This window comes from Limulus polyphemus, unplaced genomic scaffold (genome assembly GCF_000517525.1).
Source record: "Limulus polyphemus unplaced genomic scaffold, Limulus_polyphemus-2.1.2 Scaffold18, whole genome shotgun sequence".
NCBI lineage: Eukaryota > Metazoa > Arthropoda > Merostomata > Xiphosura > Limulidae > Limulus > Limulus polyphemus.
Window position 1 is genome coordinate 921,529 of NW_013665628.1, and position 23,461 is coordinate 944,989.

At 34.1% G+C, this 23,461-nt stretch overlaps 1 protein-coding gene across 1 annotated transcript in view; it reads right to left on the reverse strand.

Annotated features, from left to right (window-relative positions):
• Positions 1-23,461, reverse strand: part of LOC106457654 (polycystin-2-like) — a 51,538-nt gene that overhangs the window by 10,743 nt on the left and 17,334 nt on the right. The window contains exons 3-14 of the mRNA XM_022383780.1: positions 21,127-21,257; positions 19,286-19,536; positions 16,598-16,822; positions 15,474-15,636; positions 11,289-11,354; positions 10,402-10,632; positions 9,803-9,924; positions 9,548-9,668; positions 9,331-9,429; positions 6,128-6,258; positions 4,226-4,438; positions 220-367 (exon numbers count right to left, since the gene is read on the reverse strand). Coding sequence (XP_022239488.1) covers positions 220-367; positions 4,226-4,438; positions 6,128-6,258; positions 9,331-9,429; positions 9,548-9,668; positions 9,803-9,924; positions 10,402-10,632; positions 11,289-11,354; positions 15,474-15,636; positions 16,598-16,822; positions 19,286-19,536; positions 21,127-21,257 — 1,901 coding nt within the window. The remainder of the gene's footprint in view (positions 1-219; positions 368-4,225; positions 4,439-6,127; positions 6,259-9,330; positions 9,430-9,547; positions 9,669-9,802; positions 9,925-10,401; positions 10,633-11,288; positions 11,355-15,473; positions 15,637-16,597; positions 16,823-19,285; positions 19,537-21,126; positions 21,258-23,461) is intronic.

The following is a 23,461-nucleotide window of genomic DNA, read 5'->3' on the forward strand; positions in this document are numbered from 1 at the left end:
CCAACGAATAGTCGGATTGACCGTCACATTATAACGCCCCCACGGCTTAAAGGGCGAGCATGTTTGGTGTGATGGGGATTCGAACCCGCGAACCTCAGAGTACGAGTCGAGCGCCCTAACCACCTGGCCATGCCGGGCCTTTTCTGTTGTAAGTAATAGTTTACATAAGTTACCTTATATCGTGAAAATCCTTCCGAAGAAAGCTAGAAAAACACTTACTTCTGAGATCGTATCTAAAATTTTTTTCATGTTCTCTTTTCTCTTTGTCTTTAGTTTTTCCATGGCGTCCATTTTTCCAAGCACAATATCAATCTTAACACCAATTTTCCCGATAGTTTTTTCCATTTTATCTACTCGTCCAGAAATACTAGAATGTGGAAATAGACGACATGTAACATTCTTTATATAACAGAACTTGTGAACTTTATTTCGTTGCTATTACTAGCTATTAACATTTCTGAACAACACTCTGTCACTGAAGCTCTAAGAATATAATGTTATTTTAAATGACTTACCGGTTGAATGAATTATCAAGCATACCTGTAATCATAATCTCCTACACCTAACTGGTAACTTCCATATTTTAAGACAACAATGGGATCTAAACTTCAATGTAATGTATTTCATTGTTGTTATCTGATTGTTATTCTCCTAAAACACATTAAAGAAATAGGCAGACCTTTGTTTACTTTTTAACAAAGTGTGTGTTTCTACAATAAAATTTCATTTTGTAACAAATTATAAATTTTCTCAAGTTTAAAGAAAAGCTCGGTTTCAACCAGGGACACCTTGGTTGGGTGTAGGTTTAAATAACAAATAATTAGGCTTAACTTGTCATAATAAATTGTGGAAATTATAAGCGTGCCCATATTTCAGGATCAAAATCAATAACATCGCGTAATCGTAATCCTATTCTAGAGCGGATGTAGTGTATAGTATGCACTCCCCCGAAAGAAACACACCAGTATATATAATACTTACAATTTCCCAGTCTTTATCATACATTCTATTTGCACTCCCCAGTTTTAATTATACGTAAAATAAACACTCTCTCCATTTAATCTACACGCCCCAATATTTATTAAATGTGAAATATGCACTTCCCTGTATTTATTATGCATAGAATATGCCTCCTTTGACTTTATTTTACGTTGTATTTGCTCTACTCAATCTTTATTATACGTAAAATAAGCTCTCCCTTTATTAAATCTGCACTTCCAAAATAACACCATAAGTAACATAATAGTAAGTAACAAAATTATAATTTTCTCTAGAAACCAAATATTATTATTTTCCCTTGAAACCAGAGTAAAAATCTAAAGTAAGTTTGTGTTCTTACATCATCATCATAATTATATTTTTTAATTTAGTTTATAAGGTGAGGAATGTTTAAAAAGCAGAAAAGAACATTATTTTACAGGCTTTAAAAAAAACATTACTTTTCTATTCAGGAAAACCAAATGTGACACAATCTCAGAAAATGAAAAAAAAAAAAACATTTTGCGGGTTTACCAGACTTTATTAGGCTGCTCTACAGCAGTTTAAAGGCTACTAGCTAATGAAAAAGTGATTTTAAAGAGAATCAGCAAACACAGCAAGAGAATGTTAAGTTGAAACAAATCTTTTAATTTCACTGTCCGTTTTGAGTATCCCGATGAAACGAAAGAAACAGGAGAAAAAGGAAACTTTAGATGAGTAACAAAACTTTTCAACGTGAAAGAAGACATGCTATATTACATAAGAACTTTGGAAGATAAATCTACTAAAGAGCTTTTAAATGTAATGATCAAATATTTAGCTTTGTATAGGAATACCTTCGACTGAAATGGAAAAAAAGATACCAAATGTAATTATAGATTTTTTTTTATCGATAACTTTTTATATTACTTAACGGTATGCTGGAATTTATTTAGCATTTTTTTGTAAAGGTTAAATGATTGGTATCTCATTCATTTATTCTCATTCTTGAAACAGCCGCCAGAAATTTCATTTCCATTTTTATTGAATGATTTATCAGAATTCCGTTCCTCTGTGCACCCTTGTGAGGCTCAGGTAATAACCCTCAGCGACACGGCTAGGGTTTTCCAGATTTCTGATACAAGACAGCACATCAGCACCAGAAAATTGACTCCCTGTGCAATCAGGGAACATAGAGACTATTAAAGTTTCTTTTTTTCTCTATTTACCATTTTAAAATGTTAAAACTTAGTCGACTCTCACTTAAAATTTAGGCATGAAACTTTTATAGTAATAATTCACGTACAATAAAAATAGAAGAAGAATGATAATCATCTCAGTGGCTTATGTTGCGTAGTTCTGTAAAATCGAAACAGGGCAGTGTAAAATACACATAGGGTAAGCACTAGGGAGTACAAGTAATAATAACTAGGGAGGAAGGGTCGGGGGCAGTGCTTATAATATGTTAGACGAGTTTAAAAGTGTGCGCCTCATATTAATTACATAAATGTCACTTTAATAATCTTCCTTAACAATAATTTTACAATAATGGTATTTTTGTTCTGTATATAGGGTGTCCCCAAATGAATATACGAAAAAAAGGTGAATACATTTTTTTTGGTTATTTGAGATAACAACAAAATTCAAAACAAAAGACCTTCTGAAGGCTTGAAAGTTTTATTTAAGTTAATTATTATTTTGATTATATACATTATTTATCATTATTATTTATGAATTGTTTTATTTCAAAACTGACCCTGTTTTTGAGTAAAATGACAATTCCTGAAGAGTTCCCCCGATTTAATCTCTTTGGACTTTTATCTTTGAAGCTTTTTGAAAACAAAAATCAACCATAACTAACTAAGGGATCTTGAGGAACTGAAACTTCGTATCCGTGATGCTGTCATATCCATCCCTACAGCTGTGTTGGAACTTGTGCTCTCAGAATTAGATTATAGCTAATGAGGAAAGATATTATTATCTTCCAGCGTGCATTCAGTGATCCAGGGAAGCAGTTTACATTGTGCTGCTCTCTTGTTTTTTTTTCCACATTAAAGAAATATGTTCATTTGAATTAGATATAATAAGCGTTCATAAAAATAATTCTTAAAACTATGAGTTACCGCTCTCAACGAAAACTTTAACTGTAGCTTATAACGCAATGTATCAAAGGTTTAGATAAAAATGCAACAAAATGAGCAATTGTTTTCATTTTCCTACGTCTCTTGTTTAATTGATAATGATTCACTCTCGTTGATGTCCCACCCTAGGGACAAAAACTTCCTAGGTAGTAGTATAGAATACAGTAATTTAAAAGGTGAAAATAAAAAAAAATCTGGCCAAGGGTTCAAACCAAACGTTTCATTAAGGAACTAACAGTAAAAATTTAGGTGAATATCCTCAAGAACTATTACACTGAAAACCAAAACAGTTGAGTTCATAAAACGTCGATTACAATTATCTCATAAATGATTTAATCCCCACGTTTCACAATTACTTACCTGTTAAGCATCTCTCACTGTATAATATAGTGACCTTCAAAACTCATATTATAGTCTACATATTTAGCATCTCCTTAAATACTAGTATCATAATCTAACCATTGAGCATCTCTTTAAATACTAATATCATAATTTATCCATTGAGAATCTCTTTCAATACTACTATATTGGCTTACCTGTTGAGCATATCTTTAAATACCACTATCATAGTTTACCTAATGAGTAGCCCTTTAGATACCAATATAGTGCAGCGTCTCTTTAGATACTACTACAGCGCAGTATCTCTCTAGATACCAATATAGTGTAGCACCTCTTTAGATACTACTATAGTGTAGATTTTACAAAGTATATGCGCTCTGGATTGTAGAGGTAGGTTGATGGTACTAGGTATCATAACACCAGTACATTCACCTAGAGATTACTAGAATTATCTCCCATGGAATATCGTGCCTAGACAACATTTAATGATTTAACTCAGTGTTTCTCAACCTTTTTCGCCGAAGCGCCTCCTTCAGCAAACAATGAGCGCTCATGCCCTCTTCTAATAAAGTTTTAGACCATTAAGACATTTTACGAAAATTAAAATTGTAAGGCAATAATATTCAATTCTTATGGCATAATTTTAACAAACATAACTTTTGAAACCCTGAAAAAAGTTTACTGCCCCTGAATTTAAAAAAACGCCCACTAGGGGGCGGTACCGCCCATATATGGAAAACACTGATCTAATCGACGTGTGTCTCTATAATTTTTTAACACTGACGTACCCGTTGATCATCTCTTTAGAAACATCTCCTTCACTTCCATTAAATGGATAAACACAGTCTTCCTGCTGTTTTCGAATCTCTCTATTCAACTGGGTTTTCTCACCTTCCAAGTCAGCCAGCATCTGCTTTGTTTCTCGGGCATCTAATTCCCGGTTTCCCGCTTTGTCGTACTTAGCAAATAACATCTCGATCTCAATCTCTGTGAAATTTTGCCTACAAAAGCCGAAAGAAACGCATTTAAATTCCTATACGAAGATATACACTGACGTCTAATCTTTTCGCAAACATATTGGCACATCTACACTCATATTAAGACGTAAGCTTGCAACTAAATTAAATTCAGCGCAAATTTTAAAACTTTTTCCTTTTTAAAAACACCTAACAAAATCACATTCCCATAGATGTTTTTAAAGAAATTAAAACTAATTAATAAAAATGTTTCAAAAAAATTCTTTTTGCCAAAAAAAGCAACGTACTGAATAAGAAAAAGTATTTAAAATAATTATATATATATTTATCACAGATAACTAAATGTACGTATAAAAGTAGCAGTGGAGTATTGTACTGTTTGTAATTAAGCACAAAGCTACACAATGGGCTATCTGTGCTCTGCCCACCACGGGTATCGAAAGCCGGATTCTAGCGTTGTAAGTCCGCAGACATACCGCTGTGCTACTGGGGGGCGCAGTGGAGTAGCTTTTTCCCATCCACCAAAGTAGCTGTTAATAAAATTCTAAATTAATAATTTTGATTAAAGTCTGTTACGAAGTTAGGTGTAAATAACATAAGTCGAAGTTGAGAGAAATTAGTTCCTAAAGAATTAGGGGATTACAGCACTCTAAGTAATTAGAAAATTATTGGAGTGAGTGGCTGCCTTTTTCGTAAGCGACTTTGGAGGTTACAGAACCTCCTATGATTATGGGAGGTTGTAATTCGATATAAGGGAAGCATGTGTGTTCAGTGTGGTACATAAGAGAGGAACAAAAAGGTTTGGTTTTGAATTTCACTCAAAGCAACATGAGGATTATATGCGCTAGCCGTCCCTAATTTAACAATAAAGAGCTAGAAGGAAGGCAGCTAGTCATCACCATCCACCGCCAACTTGGGCTACTCTTTTTCCAACAAATAGTGGGATTTGACCCTCACATTATAACGCTCCCACAGCTGAAAGGGCAAGCATGTTTGATGAGACGGGGATTCGAACTCACGACTCTCAGATTTCTAGTCAAGCACCCTAACCACCTTTGAGAGAGAGCAAATGATTTGTTATTGTTGTTTTTTTAAGTCATATTGAGCTATCTGCTGTGTCTACCGTGGAGAATCGAATCCCGGATTCTAGTGTTGCAAGTCAGTAGACTTACTGCTGTCCCACCAGGGGACGAGGCAAAGGAAAAAAGAAATACGTTGCCAGTAAGAAACAAAACCTAATTTTAAATCTATGTGTTGTTGATTATAGTAATGAACATCAATTTGCTATATTTACATTTGTATGAGTCAATTCTTGATAAAACCTAAATAAAGTTGATAAACATAAGAAGAGAAGGTAGCAAAGTGGTGTCAGAGCGATGAAAAAACAACAACATTGAACAAGATAACTTTGTCTTCTGACTCAAATTTAAGGGCAATATCTTCATTTAAAAATAAATAATATTTAGCCGCGGCATAGCGGCTTATAGAATGGCTCTGAGTTTTATTTCAAGTACAAACTTTTAGCTCATAGCTCCATATCTTTACCGATTTCAGATCTAATTACAGTCGCGGCTATTGAGGATTCCCTCTTGTTTCAATTATTTTTATGCAACCTAAAATCTTTCCTTCATTTCTCGTTCTACTAATTTACAGCCGAGTAGTCAACTTCGTGTTTTTATACGTAAAAGGCGAGATAATATAACATAGTTTTACCGTTGTAGAGCGTGACGAACTTCGTCGAACGAAAGCGTCATGTCATTATCTTTGTCTGCGAGTTTCAGAGCATTCTGTATATCAATAAGTTGGTCACGCTTGCCAACCTTTCCCATGATATTGTTGTACCCCTGAAAACACAAAACTATTAATAAGAAAACTTTTGATCCGTCTGTTTTACTTACATATCTAATAACTCGGAGATATTTACATCTTTGAAAATAAACATTAGCACAAAAACATAGCAAAGTCATCAAAATCAAGCTTATTTTTAAAACTTATGAAACAAATGCAATCATATTAATAGTAAAAATTATCTCAAATGTTGGTATACGTATAAAAGCTTAGTAAGTTTGAAACAAATGGCTTTGTTAGCCAAAAGAGAGTTGTGTATACTTGAAATAAAAGTTGATATTTCATATACATGTACAGATGCAGTGCTTATACTTATATTCATACCCTTCTTTATAATGTATTTTCTTAACAATGTTATTTATCAAACATGTGTATGTCGCACGTTATTTTATACATTCCATTCCATTATATATAACTAGCAAAAGTATCCGGCTTCGCTTGGGTTATTAGGCTGATATATTCTAGATTACTATGTCAGTGTGTGTGTATTCTGTATAAGGAACCACTTCTTTTCTATTTGGTTTTTCGATAGCTTGCCTCATTAAAAAGATACGCACGCACGTACATAAGTAGTAATACTCAGGTGCAAACCCTCAGGGTCCACTTATTATGGGTGCAAAATTTCAGGTTTCTTGGTTCTTTCGTCTTGGAGCTATGGCGGTCACACAGACGCAAACACGCACGTGCGTGTCTGCCTGTCTTTGATTTCTATTTGTAATATAAGGAACCACTTCTTATCTATGTGGTTTTTCGCTAGCTTGCATCATTAAAAAGATGTGCTTGCGCAAGTGCACGCGGATAAGATAAGCAATAATACCAAGGTGCACAACCTCAGAGTACACTTAGCATGGGTGCAAAATTTCAGGTTTCTAGTTTTTTTTTCCTTTTGGTGCTATGGCGGTCACATATTCGTTCCTCACAAAAAAATGCGCTCTCGCATATGGATAAGTAATAATACCCAGATGCACACCCTCAGGGTCCACTTAGCGTGTGTGTGCAAAATTTCAGGTTTCTAGGTTCTCTCCCCTTGGAGCTATAGCGGTCACACACACACAGACCCACAGACAAACAGACACGCCCTTTTATTATTATAGATATATTTAGCAAAATATTTTCTCTCACAGATTTTGAGCAGAATAAACATCTCTAGTTCATTTTAATAAATAGACATATGAATAATTTGTTTTAATGTTCAGAAAATTGTTAATTTGTTTAATTTATACATATACTTTGTGGTTTAGCTTCTCTTAATGTCCATTTTGAAGGATTATATTTAATAAATCATCCATATTTTACCATCCTCCTTTATAAATGAGGAGAAAATAACATGTATTTGCATGTATTTGTATTTGCATTTATTTATGTGAGACATAGCGTAAGTTAAATCTAAAGACTATTAAACAAAAAAAGTAAAGTCCCTAATATAGCAGTAATAAACTAGAAAGAATGCAGTTAGTTAAAACCACCCACTGCCAATTATTAGGCTATTCTTTTATCATTGTGATTGTCCCTCACATGTTAAGTGACGGGGATTCGAACCCGCGAATCGCAAATTACGAGTCGAGCACCCTAACCACCACGAAAAAATCGATCATAGATCCTGTACTCAATGGAATGTTAATAAATAATATAAATTATGATCCAATCAAATAATGTCAGTGGTTGCAGAAACTTTAGTTTAGTTGGTGTAAAGCTCAAAGCTACACAATGGTCTACCCACCATTGGTATCGAAACCCGATTTTCAGTGAAGTAAGCCTGCAGGCAGATATGCTTGGCGACACAACCTAGAGAAGTGTTTTACATTTATGATAAATTTAATTTGTAGACATTTATTTATACAGCAAGTTTGAGACAGAACCCATGAGGAAATATTTTCACCCCAAATATCATCTAAGTTTGGGGACAACTAAATAAAGGTAACAAAACGAATGAAGAAAACACAAGAAGCGTCAAAAGCAAGTTTATGTGACTTTAACAGGAAGTTAGATTTTTTAACACTTATAATTCAATGTATGTATGTTTTGTATATTTTGGTTTTATTGCAAAGCTGCAGAAAAGATTATCTTCCCTTTATTCGCCATGCGGATCCAACTAAGAATTATAGCAATTTACATCCCTTATGTTACCACTAAGTAGCCAAAGAAAAATTAGTCTGCTTAAAAAACACAAGAAAACTATAAACTTATATGAATGTGTCGAATAGCTTGTATTCAATGAAAAAAGAGCCAAATACAGAACTTTAACTTACGTGATGCTGAGTTACTTTTAGTAGATAATAAAGACATTTTCTTAAAGAAATATCTGTTGTACAGAGGTTGAACACGTTATATTGAAATGTTTGTGGAGCCTCACTACATCCTTACAGTCCATGTCGAAACGTCTGGTTATCCTCTATCTGCCTACCGTGCATTTTTACAATAGTATTGATGCGTAGTTTCCCTTGCAAAATAAATATCCTTTCATTTTCTAACCATTTGGGGTATGCGACGGTTGAACTAATATGTCGAGAAAACAGCTTGTGTATACGTGGTTATTTCGCGTAGTGTTGCCTGGGAGACGTGGACGGCTTTTACCTCTGATCTTCGTGTTCATAGTGTCTCAAATGTTACAAGGCACCTCATTTTGGTACCACATCTGAGATAAGACTCGCTGCAGGTCGCTTTCTAGATGGTTCTAAATCCCCAAGTTGATCCATATTCTTTTGTTTTCCAATGCCACTAAGTACAAGGGATATTCCCTTCTTAGAAATTCTAAAGTCATTTTTTTATATGACTGTATGAATATTGTGCGTTTGAAAGGGTTGTTACATACCCTTCCTAAAATCGATCAATTTTCGATGGCATCACAGTGTGAAATTGTAGTTCTCATACAAACCGTTGTAATCCAACTTTATGTCAACTATGGTTGTCATTTGAGTTGCTGATTTAGATATTCAAAATCATTTTAATATAATACCCAAGCCTTTATATAAGTTTAGGGAAATGTTTGTTTTATTCTGTATTTGATTGGTATAGATAGTTTAATTTCATAATTTTACTTATATACATTTAAGCTGACTGACACTCACCCGTTTAAAGTAGTCAGCAATTTCAAACTCATTTTTGTGACTTGAAAGCTCAGATTTTACTTCTGCGTAAGTATCGTTGATTATGGCCAAGAACATGTTCTGCAAGAAGAATTAGATGAGATTAGATTTTTTGCAAGAGAATACTAACTATTGAAGAAGTGCTGATAAAATATTGTCTAAAAATAAATAAAATAAGTTTATAAGCAACAACACTCACCATCAGGACAAAGAACACGAAAAACACATAGCTAAGAAAGAATATTGGTCCAAGTACTCTATTGGCTGCCTCAATCTCATCGAAATTAAAATCTCCCAGTATGATACGGAGTAAAGTAAACCTGTTAAATACATAAACATTATTTAAATTAAGAAACACTTGTTCTACATATTGTAAAATGTGTAATTCAAGACGTAATTTTGAGATTATGTATTTATTTAAACCGTCAAACTACTTCATAAAAAAAAAACTTACACGGACTTAAGAAAGTTTCTGAAATCTTTAATTTGTGTTCCAAACAACAGGTAGCCCAGTTGAGCATAGGCCAAGAACACAATACAAAACATGATTCCGAAGCCTGCAATGTCCTTGGAACACTGTTTAGGAAAGAGAAGAAGAAATACAGATTCGTGAGATGATATTTAATTAAATGTCTGCAAGCATATCATGATTATGAAATATTATTATCCAACTCAACGTTAAGTTTTATTCATAAACCAATGAAATAGCGTCGATTAAAACAGTGCAATAAGCCAATAGATGTCTCCACCAAAAAGCAATAGTTAAACTGGGATTTTAAAAGAAGTGGAACTCCCTTTTACGATTAACTTTGACATTCCAACCGGAAGACCAGGGACGCTAATGGCTTCAATCCTCAAGAGGAAGAATTCCGTTCCGGATCGTTCCGCCCCAATTCAACCCCTGGTTTTTAAAGGTTCATTTCAAGACATATACAAGAGAAATTTTTGACTTAAAAGTTTTTGGCTCACAGTTAGTTTCTTTTAATAAATATTGAGACTTTATATCATTACATGAGAGTTTCAAATTGATCATAAAATAAAGTTTCTCCTTACCCGTGACAGAGTTGACGAAAGCTGAGTCATAGTCTTGTTAAAACTTATGTACTTGAAGATCTTAATCCATGCAAAGAATACAGTTATGGCAACGGCACTATTAAATTGAGTTTGCCAAAACCCAAGAGATTCGAAATCTGCGTATACATCCGGGTTTTCAAGCAGACTCTCCATCATACCGTTAACCGTAAGAGTTCTAAAAATGCTGAATCCTATACACACGAGTGATATCTGCGTAAAAGGGGGGGGGGGGTTAAAAAAAGAACATGATGTTAAGTATAGGCACATATATTTGAGAATATATATTTTTCGTTCATTTTAAAATAAAACATGTTTGAAATTAAAATTTGCCACTAACAAAAATGCAACTTCTGCTTCATACTGTTAGAAGTGAAACGTTGTAACCATAAATATCATATTATGTATACCCGATAAGAAACAAGGCTTAAGCTTGATATTCTGTTCTCTGGTGAACGAGCTTTCAGAGTTCAAGAACCTCTGGCCTTTATGACTTATAAGCCAGAATTGAACCTAATGGATAGTTCCATTAATCTAATGCGACTTTTTAAAAATCATTTACGTACGTCACCACTGTCAAAAACGTGCACATTATTGTTCACGTAACTGTAGCTTTATTTTGATTGTAGACTAGCAGCATCCTCTGCAATTTTGTAAAATTTCCCTATTCAACTGGTTGAAAACACCGGAAAAAATCATATTGACAAATTCCGCAAGTTTGAGATTCTTGAACTATGATACACATTTTTAAGTCAATACCATAAAATGCCCAATATGTGGCGCTAAACTCGTATTTTATATTTCAGGAACTTTTTAAAAATTCATAATATTTGAAAGTGCAGTTGAAAACCTAATTATTCAAAACTTACCAAGATCACAAAAATATCCAGTAGATTCCAAATCGACTTGAAATACTTGCATTTATTCTGTTTAATCTGGAGAATAAAGAACACCAATTGAGTAACTAATTATTTATAGACAAGCTCGTTTATTTAACGACAGTATCAATCACCTTGAATTGAATAAAAAAAGTAAAACAATCTCTTCTGAAACTATAATCTGTGTAATATATAAAAGTGTGAGTACGTTATATTAAAACGTTTTGGAGCCTCACCACGTCGTTACAGTACACGTTGTCAAGTCCGACCATGCCTTGTCTGACGGCCCTGAACGTTGATAATAAAAGTGGCACGTAGTTTCCACTGCAAAAGGATCCGTCGTAAGATTGACACGTCTAAAGAAAACCATTCTGAATACTTTCCATAATACATATAGTAGAAAAAAACGGTTTCTCACAGCCCATTTCACCACTCTGATCGCACAGAAATGCATAGGCGCTGCGTCCGCTGACTTGACCTATAATACTTCGTATGGAATAGCATGAATGCCCGTTTTATTCTCCAGCTCTTTGAGGCATACGTACACGTGACTTATGTTCCTTTAAAAGATGGAGCTCCATCTTATTTATGTTGTGCATACTGTTGGTTGGGGCACATGGATGGCTTTTGCCATTGACCTTTATGTTCATGGATTTTCATAGGTTGCACTACGCCGCACTTTGATTTTTTTCAAAGCCATTAAATAGAATGGAAATCCTGTATTTAGAATTCTAAATCCCTGTTTTGAACACATCTTTACGATTTGAGTGTATGGATATTTTGGGTCAGAAAGGACTGTTTTCTCCCCTTCCCAAAAGCGATCAATTTTCGGTATATCACACTACGTACAAAACGACAAACAATGTGAAAATGTAGTTTTGATACAAGCCACTCCGTTGCGACTTTATATCAGATTCGGTGGTCACGTGACTTGTTGATTTTCTTATTAAAATCGCTTTAATATAACATACTCAATTTTTTGTGACGTATAAGTTAATGAATTAGAATAACTGTCAGTGTTATGTTTCGTAAATTTCAAAGAAGTAAAACTTTATATAACATTCAGCAGAACATCTATAAAAATTACAAGAAGGGTAAATTGGTAATCAAATTTTTCATTAGAAGTGCATGCAATAAAAAAATAAGACATACACATAACTACAGTGTAATTTTCAAACTCGAAAATGTTTCGTAATATTTCCAATGCACATTATTTCACGTATGAACATGTCAACAAGAAAGGACGGATGAAACACGTAAAATATTTGTTTGTTTGTTTACACTTACCACATAAGATCTGTTTATGTATAACTGTCCCTAATTCCGAATTTATAGAAATAGTGGAAAGGTAGCTAGCTGGTCAACAGTACCCATCATCAACTCTTAGGTTACTCCTGTCGAACACTATTTAAAACTTATAAAGTGCACCCACGATCCCAACGCACGGAGTGTATTTGTGTGCGTGTGTGTGTTTTGTTATAGCAAAGCTACATCGACCTATCAGTAACATCACCAGTTTAGTTTTATTTATAAAAACTAAGATATACCCTTCTTCCTCAATATACACGCAATATATACGCATTTGACTTTGGGGTCAGGCGTAGCCTGGTAGTTAGCATGTCCAGATGGGGATTCGAAGGGCTTGTGATCCGTGTCGTGTTGCCACAAAAATACACTCGTCCTCTGGTGGGACTGCGGTAAGTTTTCGGCTTTACAACAAGTTCGATTCCCCTCGGTAAACACAACAGATAGCAAAAATAGTTTTGACTAAATTGAGATACTTTCAATACATCCTTAGATTTCTGTTAGCAAAGCTATAATTAGAAGATGCAGGAAATGAGCTAAATTTAAGTCTATTTCCTTAACAGAGAGGATAATGCAAAGTTCACTCAATGAATGTTGAACTGTACATTGGTCAAACTTAAAAATTTCAGCGTAAAAGCTATTCAACAAAAAAGCCGTAAAAAATTAAAAAACAATCATATTCCTGTCGGTTATCACTGCCTAATTATTGAACATTTGATGACATTGTGCGATTTTTTTAAAATATTGCAGGTTTGCTATCGCTAAGAAACGAATACAAAGGTTGTTTCAATTAAATGCATTTTCTGAAAAATAAAAGGCACTTCGGAAGAGAAATCAAGGTGACAAATTGTATGTGCTCAATAGGGTGTAATTACAAGATACCAAATTTACTGTTTCGATTTTGTAAAGTCAGCCATTTTAATGTTTTATTATTTATTTATCTATATTTTCTAATGTGCATTTTTTATTAAGAGACTCAGTTGTAAATTTATGAAATACAGAAAATCAGCTGAATCATGGAATATAACACAAACTCTTCCTCTCTCCTCTAGGCACACAAAACAAAATATTCATTCGTCTCCCTCAACCAGTACCAATTCATCATGCTCACAAAATCAGTCTAATATTTTTACGCTCAACCAAATATAGTGCGCTGTGTTGTAGTTCGAAATATGGGACAAATTAAGTTGGAAGTAAATCACTTAAAATGTATCCTTTTATATAACTGTTACCAATTTTCTTTGCTAATCTTAATCCTCAGTGTTGTAAAATTATAAGACGCCATGAACTCCTCTCTTAATGGGTTCGACGAGCCCTTCGAACACCATCCGCGCCTGTCAATAACAAAATTCAAACTGGTTTGCTTATACTTAAAAAAGAGGGAATCATCAATAGCCGCGGTACTTGAAATTATTTTAAGCAGGATTCGAGTGAATTAATCTATGAGGCCTTTTTTCCTTTCATTTGCTATATTTTTGTGCACCAGCAATACCAAGAGTGGAGCGTGCGTATACCCGATTCGATTTTATTACTCATCAGGATCTCAACCAGCCTACCCTGATTAGGATTAGGATTAGAGTAAATTAATCTATAAGACCTTGGGCGTGGTCAAACATATCAGTCGAATTGGTTTGTTTGACCTCCTGAATCCAAAACTGCAATTAGATCTCAAATTGGTCAACAGGTGGAGCCCTGAGATAACGTTCGTGCTTGAAAAAATAAAAAAACTCAGAGCCATTTTATGAGCCGCTATACCGCGGCTAAAAAATAGTCCAACGTGAAAGTACTCTTGCCCTACTTAATGTTGAAAAATCATCTAGTAACTCAACTTTTGCTTATTTTATTATATTTCTTAATTAAATGAAAATTACGTATTTCAATATTACTGAGCAGGAAAAAGTGTAAAATTGTTCATGGAAAAATGCAGCAAACTCGGATAAGAGTTTCATTCAAAGAATGCTAATTTTAAAGCAGTATGTAATTCGCATCTTGGAATACCACAGTGAAAAAGAGAAAAAACTTCCTGCTTTTAATCCATCGACATGGTGAATTTTCTTTGTAATATTTAAGGTAAGTTGTACATTCTTGTGCAAAATTATGGTATTCCGTAGGTATTCAAAATTGGTGCCATATGCTTTCGTAATATTTCGTGTGCAATAAACTCGTGGCTGTTTCTATCGCTCGACTCGCAATCTGAGAGTCGCGGGTTCGAATCCCCGTCACACCAAACATGCTCGCCCTTTCAGCCGTGGGGGCGTTATAATGTGACGGTCAATCCCACTATTCATTGATAAAAGAGTAGCCCAAGCCGTCCCTAATTTAGCAGTGTAAGACTAGAGGGAAGGCAGCTAGTCATCACCACCCACCGCCAACTCTAGCGCAGATAGCCCTCGTGTAGCTTTGCGCGAAATTCAAAAACAAACAAACTATTATAAAGACAAATAAACTGTAATATGTTTTAGGAACATGTTATTTTCATATAAAAAAACTTATGGATTTATACATAGGAAAAAAGTGAAAAAATGCTATTCTAACAAAGACAGTTTCTTGAACGACATAAAAAGGAATTTCTTCTGATATTTACTCATTCAAGTACAAATTAACGTTTGTCTGCGCACATTTTCAGAGCGTCAGTAATGGACAGCTATATAAAACAAACGATTTGTCACAGTACAAGTTAATCTTTGTTAAACGTATCTCAGTATACTTCTCATTACTCCCTGCCTTCGAGCTTTGTCAATACTTTTAAAAAAATCAAAAGTACAAGTCAGCCAGACACATGAGAAAAAAGCCTTTCCGAAAATACAACACTCTAAAAGCAATATTCATTTACTAAACAGCTTTTTTGTGCAGTTAAATAAATAGTATTACCTCAATGGTTTCTTCGATGATGTAGTAAATGATGAAGAAGCAGAAGATGCATTCGCAAACCAAAACGAAATAATCAAAAGCTGTCACATACCGAAGTAGTTTCACTGTTCGGAAACTCCAGGAAGGAATCATGCCGCCTGTGGCTGGGAACTCGAACACTAGCCTGAAAGGATCAGCCAGTTTGTAAACTCAGAATAAACACAATAAAAGAAAGCTGTGGTTCAAACTAAGACCAATTTTTATGAAAGTTTTTAATGAAAATAAACCCAGAATAAATACAATACTGGAAAAGCTGTGGTTCAAACTAAGACCAATTTTACTGAAAGTTCTTAAGGGAAATAAACCCAGAATAAACACAATAAAGGAAAGCTCTGGTTCAAACTAAGACCAATTTTCGTGAACGTTTTTAATGAAAATAAACCCAGAATAAACACAATAACTGAAAGCTGTGGTTCAAACTAAGACCAATTTTACTAAAAGTTTTTAAGGAAAATAAACCCAGAATAAACACAATAAAGGCAAGCTATGGTTCAAACTAAGACCAATTTTCATGAAAGTTCTTAAGGGAAACAAACCCAGAATAAACACAATAAAGGAAAGCTCTGGTTCAAACTAAGACCAATTTTCGTGAAAGTTTATAAGGAAAATGGTAAGATGAAAATCGAATACATTTTCTATAGAAACTGAAATATTAGTTGGGCAAAGCCGATATATTTTTTAATTTCACAACAAAAATCAAAAGGATCGGAAATTTAACCTTAACACCATTTGTTTATATAGAATTTAACGAATATGTAGCATTGATACTACTAATTTATTCTTTCAAATCATTTTCGACTTTCCCTTATCCAAGATTACTGATGATGAGTGGAATTCGCCGAAACCGGCATAACTTAGTGACAAGTGATGAACGGGATGATAAGTTGGAATTAATATTTATTTTTAATATCAATACGATTTTGATTCGTTTACTTCAAAAACATACAAAACAAAATTTTAATGTCCACCATATATATCTATACTATACTCTCCAAATTGAAGAAGCATTGAAATGTTATTATCAAAATAAACTTAAGGCTGTTTGATATGAACCACGTTCTAAAAAAAAAACAAAAAACTCTTACTTCACAACGCAAAATAGGTTGATGTTGGCGTTGTAAGTAGTGAAATCTAGGAATACTACACGAGTAGCTCGAGAAATCCATAGGTTTGCACGGAGTTCCTGCATGACAGCTACAGCCTGTGATCTGTTTGTACCAAGATCAGCATAGGCTCCTGCTCCACTGTAACTAGCTAACAAACCCCAGTGGCCGGAGCCATTCATCTCCTTCTCCGTAAAATAATTCCATCTAGATAGATCAGGTTTGTTATTTTTTTATTGATGTGTATACCATTATTGAAAAATATACATGTATATAAATAACATCAATCACTTTAGTGCAGGAGATGTTAAATTTTAGTTAATAATTTCTGCTAATATGTTCATAAAGTACTGATAATACACACGATGTTTTTGAATTTAGAGCACTTACATGTAAACTACTAAGGATGAGCATGATACATTCTCTTTCATCTTGCCGCCGTCACGGCTTCCTGCAATTGGTCAGATTACTATAAATACTAGTGTTCAAGAGTGTAAATACTGAGGTAATATTTCAAAGAGGATTTCACAAAGGTTCATAAGAACAGTCTAGATTGTATTTATAACGTTTAATTACTAATTTATTTCTTGTTTCTACTTAAGCACAAAGCTACACAATGGGCTATCTGTGCTGTGCCCACCGTGGGTGTCGAAACCGAGTTTCTAGCGTTATAAGTCCGCAGACTTACTACTGGAGGCGGGCTGTAATGTTTTAAAGTTCTGATAGTAATTTAAAATTTCTATTTTAAAATGAGTACGCGAGCTCTAATGTTTTAAAAGTTCTGGTAGTAATTTAACACTTAGATTTTGGCTCTGATATCAGAAGTAAATTGGTATTCATTTTGAAATATAAATGTAAAATTATCACCAGAATTATTCTTTTTAAGCCTAGCTTACTAGAAAGTACACAGTACTAAATTTCTTCAATGTTCCAAGAGCAGACAGAATATTTTGGAGTTTTAGACTTATCAAAAGAATTAAAATCACAACTGACTGCAAGATGTTTCTTCTCACATTCTCCTTAATTTTATGTGTTTATGTTTTAGCAAAGCCACATGGGGCTATCTGCTGTGTCCACCGCGTGGAATTGAATCCTGGATTTTAGCTTTGCAGTTCCGTAAACTTACCGCTATCTCACCGGGGGACGCCTTAATTATGTCCTTATGGATTTCACATCAAAGGTGTAAAAAGAGCATTTCAGATTTACCATTTATCTGTCTCAAGTCACTGCTAAGAAGGCCTTTCGTTTAACACCAGGCCCATCAACTGGGGCTAGGCTAGACCTACATCAACTAAACATTTAAGTGAATTTTTTTTTTTTCATGGAACACAAGAGTGTAATGAAATGCTCTAAGTATTTTTTAATATAACGATAATATGTTATTTTAGAATATAATATATATTCCAATTTCGAAATCGATTAAAAAACTAAATAATATATTTATCAAGAATTTATTATAAATCCATACGTAAGTGTCAATTTTACTAGTAATATAATTTTGTTTAATATAATTCATTTTAGGATCAACAACCAGAACTGATTTAATTCGATAGAAACGCAATTCTATTAAATTAAACCATAGAGTGAAAATATTTCAGTCTGACAGAAATAATCTTCAGAAATTCAGACAGCGACATGCCATTTCTCGGAACTGTAGCACTTTCTAGAGGGATTCACCGTATCTTCTGTCTGTTAATAGTAGGATGCAGATTGGATTGAATCACATTTTTTTTATATCTTCTACAGACGAAAGGTATTGACATGACTTCTAATTTAAATATCTATTAATTGTTAGTTTACCCACACTGGAAAACTGCATTAGATTGATTGAATCTTTGTAGCCCTATTATTAAAAGTGTGGTTTTACACAGTAGCAGAGTATACTGAGGGCACTACAATTCAGTTTCAAGAATACAATCCGTTCTCAATCTAAAAATTGTGGTTTCACACAGTAGCAGAGTATACTGAGGGCACCACAGTTCAAATTCGAGAATATTATCCGTTCTCAAGCTAAACGTGTGGTTTTACACAGAAGCAGAGTATACTGAGGGCACCACAGTTCAAATTCGAGAATATTATCCGTTCTCAATCTAAACGTGTGGTTTTCGTCCATTTTTAGCCGTGGCATAGCGGCTCATAGAAGGACTCTGAGTTTTTTTCAAGTACAATCTTTGAGCTCGTAACTCCATCTCTGGACCGATTTGAGACCTAATTACAGCCGCGGCTATTGGGGATTCCCACTTGCTTATTTTTTATTCATCTAAAAGGAATATGTACTCTTAGTTCTTATAATTATAACAGAAAAAAATAGAAAATTTGCATCACGCAATTCTATTGCATTTCTGAAACACTGACGCACAAACACACAAATTAATCTATATATACTTAAGAAAGGCAGTATAAACAAATGTAGATATAACCAAACATATCCACTCTTATAGCACATTCCTTTAAAATTAATGAATGTTTTACTATGTAAATAAATATTTATGCATATTTCAGACTCTTTTTTTTTTAAATCTGCGATCATTAAGTGTCAAAAAAAAGACGATCAGGAAGCTTTTTCTTCTTAGATATATTCTATTTCACCATGTTAACTGTTTGTTATATTTGTTCCCAATAAATCAAAATCCCATTTCTCAATGCACTGTAAGGGTTTAAAAGACCTACGATGTCCCATTCATCAGTCCAAAAGGTTTCTTATCTTCGACCTGAGGTGAATAGACTTCATAGCAATTCGATATGGCATTCTTGAATTCATCGTGGACGTTGCAAGAGTCATTTCTGACTCTGAGCTGCCGAAGTCGTGGAGATCCCAAAAGTCGGTTTTCATAAAGAATGTTTCGATCTTCAGTGGTGGTAGGATTGTTATTGTACCATGTCTCCCAATAAAGACTGTCCAGCATCACGTAATCAACAAACTGAAACATGTAGTATTATCTCATCAACAGACAAAGAAAGTATGGCAAATTCAAAAGAGAATTTGCAAGATAAAAAAAAAGGCACAATTACTTTAATCATATTTGTATGGCACATTCAATCTGATATAAATTGGTTTTGCAGTCTTTAAGACTGAAGGCTCATCTTGACTTGAGTGTTTGATTAAAATATATATATTTCGGAACTCTATATATATATATGTAGTTCAAACTATAACTTTAATCCTAAAACTAAAATATGGCAGAAATGTTAAGATTGCTCATAAAAATGATAATAATGATAATCAAATTGATATTGATTAGCCTTTTGTTTTTAGATCCTCGGATGATATCATGTTAGACTATCCTTCGCAATGATAATAATCAACACTCAACGTGGCAAACTTTACAAGATTTCAAAGGTTGTCATCCGTTATTTGAGAGTATGGTTCGTAAATGTAATTCGGTAGTAGATTGTTCAATCATATTGTGATCCCTTACTTGTATTAATCAAGAAAAATATCTCCTAAAATCATTGTAGTGCTCCTTGTACCAATTTTTAACTCTGTTCGTGTTGGATAGTTTCTGTATTGTTTTGGAAGAGTGTTTGTCCATCATGATGTGAATGCAGCAGTTAGAGGTGGACCTATTTGCACTTGGTACGGTTGGAGTCAATGTTTTATGGAATTTGTCAACTGCAATATCTCTGAAGTCTGTTACCTTTTTATAGGCCTATTCAGTCGCCTTTTCCTTGGCCGGTCACGAGTGGTTAGGGATCACAGTTTTCTCTATTGGCAAATGTAGTTCTCTTTGCTTGTCAATGTTAATAGGGGGCAGTTGTCGTTAAACAGACGGTAAAAAAAACGGTATTTAATAATGAATCCGCGCTACAGTTGGATAAATCCTTTTTATTATCTATTGTTGGCAGAATGACTATAGTTTCATTTATAATACGAGCTCAATGAAATACCTGACACATTAGTTGAACAGACTATTTTGCATATGTAAGGCAAAAGAAGTGTTTGTAATCAGAAATGACAAATTGGCGTTTTGTTTTAAAGTACACAGGGATGACAAATGTATGATTGAACCAAATCCTTACATCGATAATTTTGAAAATAAATTTAATTATGACTGAAATATTTGGAACTGCCAAATTTATATTATTAAGACAGTTTAACTGGTTACTTGTATTACTGGTTTAGAATAAATATATATTGTTGACCCACAAAAAATGTATACAAAACTATAGCCAAAAATTTCTTCTTGACATTTGCACGAAATTTCCTCATGTCTGTCAGCAGATTAGGGTTTCTCAGTGAACAATTTCCACTCACCATTTCATTCAGTACAGTATCATACTTAAAACCAAACCATATGAAAAATGTTTCTTACTATAAAACAAATTTTAATGGGTTTACGACATGTATACTCATGACAAACTAACCTCATTTTCACATTTTATTAAACAAAAATTTCCTCTGATTCCTTAGGTCTATGTGAAATTATTTGATATTTTTCAAAAGGTTTTTCGAAATCGTACTCTTACAAAACTGGTTTTGCAAAGAAAAGTATATATTAATCTCCACTTACTCTCCAAAAGTCTATAACCTGAGTAGAGCCTCGAACGTTGTTTCGTGTGTCATTGTAAGGCGATTCCAAGAATAATTCACTTATCACTTTGGTCTGGTAGTACATCACGGGACTCATCATGCCGAATGTCACTGAGAAATAACATAAAAAAATGAAGAAAAGTAATCAAAGTGCAAAAGTTTGTTGTAAGTATAAAGAGGTCATAATGTACTTTTATGCAATAGAATTAATATAAAACGTCATAAGTTTTTTTGTTGGAGAGGGGGTAAGAATTTTGAACCAATTTGTACAACTGAATATAACTTATTAGTACACTAATTTACTTAGGAATTATAACTTTATAGAAATATTAGAACCTGCACACTGGATAATTTAATAATATTCACTGTTAAGAGTCTTGATGATACTGAAAAAAAGCTTATCCTTGAAAATCAGCTTAGGTTTCAGTAGGATATTCAACATATAATGTTCTTTCAAATTAATCACCGGTTTCATCACAGCACTGAAACTCTCATAATTCTTGCAACACAGTTCATAAATCTAAAATAATTTTGTTTTGCGTGTACCATCTATGAGAACAACGACGCTATTAAAAATGTACAATGTCCTGCAAAAGTATTCACCTCCTACCAATACTGTCACATTTTGATAAAATACAAATAATGTAAATATTTTTTAATGAACTTGTTTTTTATTCAAAACTACAATGATTAAACTTAACACTGTTATGTGTGAAGGAGGTTGAATGTCAGCAAAACTTGCAAAGAAAATATATGAATTGAAATTTGCTAATTGCATAAGTATTCAGCCCTCTAAGTCAGTACTTGGTGGAAGCACCTTTGGTAGCAATTACTGCTGTGAATCTTTTTTGGATAGGTCTCTACCAGCTTTGCGCAATGGGATGGTGTAGTTTTTGTCCATTCTTCCTGGCAAAATTGCTCCAATTCTGACAAGTTCATTGGAGTCGTTAATCTTCAAGTCTCGCCATAAATTTTCTATTGGATTCAAGTCAGGACTTTGACTGGACCACTCCAGGACATTCACCTTCTTCTTTTGAAACCACTCCAGTGTGCTTCGGGTCACTGTCATGCTAAAATGTGAATGTTCGACCCAGTTTTAGATTCTTGACTGACTCAAGTAGGTTTTTCTCTAGGATTCGCCAGTACTTTACACCATCCATCTTCCCCTCAATCCTGACAAGTTTCCCAGTCCCTGCTGCCACCATCATGCCTGACAGTTGGCATGGCGTTGACTGGATGACGTGCAATGTTGGGCTTGCGCCAAACGTAACGCTTTGAATTTAGACCAAAAAAGCTAAATTTTTGTCTCGTCTGACCACAAAACCTTCTGCCACATGTCTGCGGTATCATTTACATGCTTTGTTGCAAACTCCATACGAGATTCAAGATGATTCTTTTTCAATAATGGCTTCTTTCTTGCCACTTGCCCATACAGGCCAGCTTTGTGTAGAGACCGGAGTGTTGCCGATGTATGAACACTGACTCCCAACTCAGACATGAAACTTTGCAAATCTTTCAAAGTCACTGTTGGCTTCACAGTGGCATCCCTAACCAGTTTCCTGTTTGCCCAGCTGCTTAGTTTGGAAGGTCAGATTGATCTTGGTAGTGACTGAATGGTTTGAAGCACATTTCACTTCTTAATGATGGACTTCACCGTACTCAAAGAGATAATCAACAACTTCGAAATTTTCTTGCAACTTTCTCTTCATCTGTGCTTCACTACCACTTTATTCCTGACTTGTTTAGAAAGCTCCTTGGTCTTCACGGTTGGTTTGTCGTATCACTATGTGAGTTGTGGCTTGAACAGATGTGTTTACTCTGAAGTCAAGTTAAACCACTTTGATTACACACAGACAGAGACCATTACGCTAATATTTTGTGATCTTTCAAACTAATATTTTGCACCTGAACTGATTTAGGGTTGCCGTAGCAAAGGGGTTGAATACTTATGCAATTGAGAATATTCTAATTTTCTTTGGAAATCTAACTTCCATAATATCAGTGTCTTTTTTTTTTGTCTTTTTTTTAGCTTTCTCGGACCCATTTGAAAGTTTCATGATTGCAAGCTCAGATGGCAACAAAATGTGGAAACTTTACAGGGGGTGAATACTTTTGCAAGGCACTGTATATGTAATACTTTTATAAAAAATACTTTAGTTTCATGTAACTACAGATAACGTAGTTTATTGTTTGTGATATAGTTAATGTTACTTTGTTTAAACTTTTCTTACTGATTAACTATTTTTGTGACAGAAATCTGCAGTTTTATAGATTCATCGTTAAATAATAGGTAATGCCGTTGATCATTACTGTGA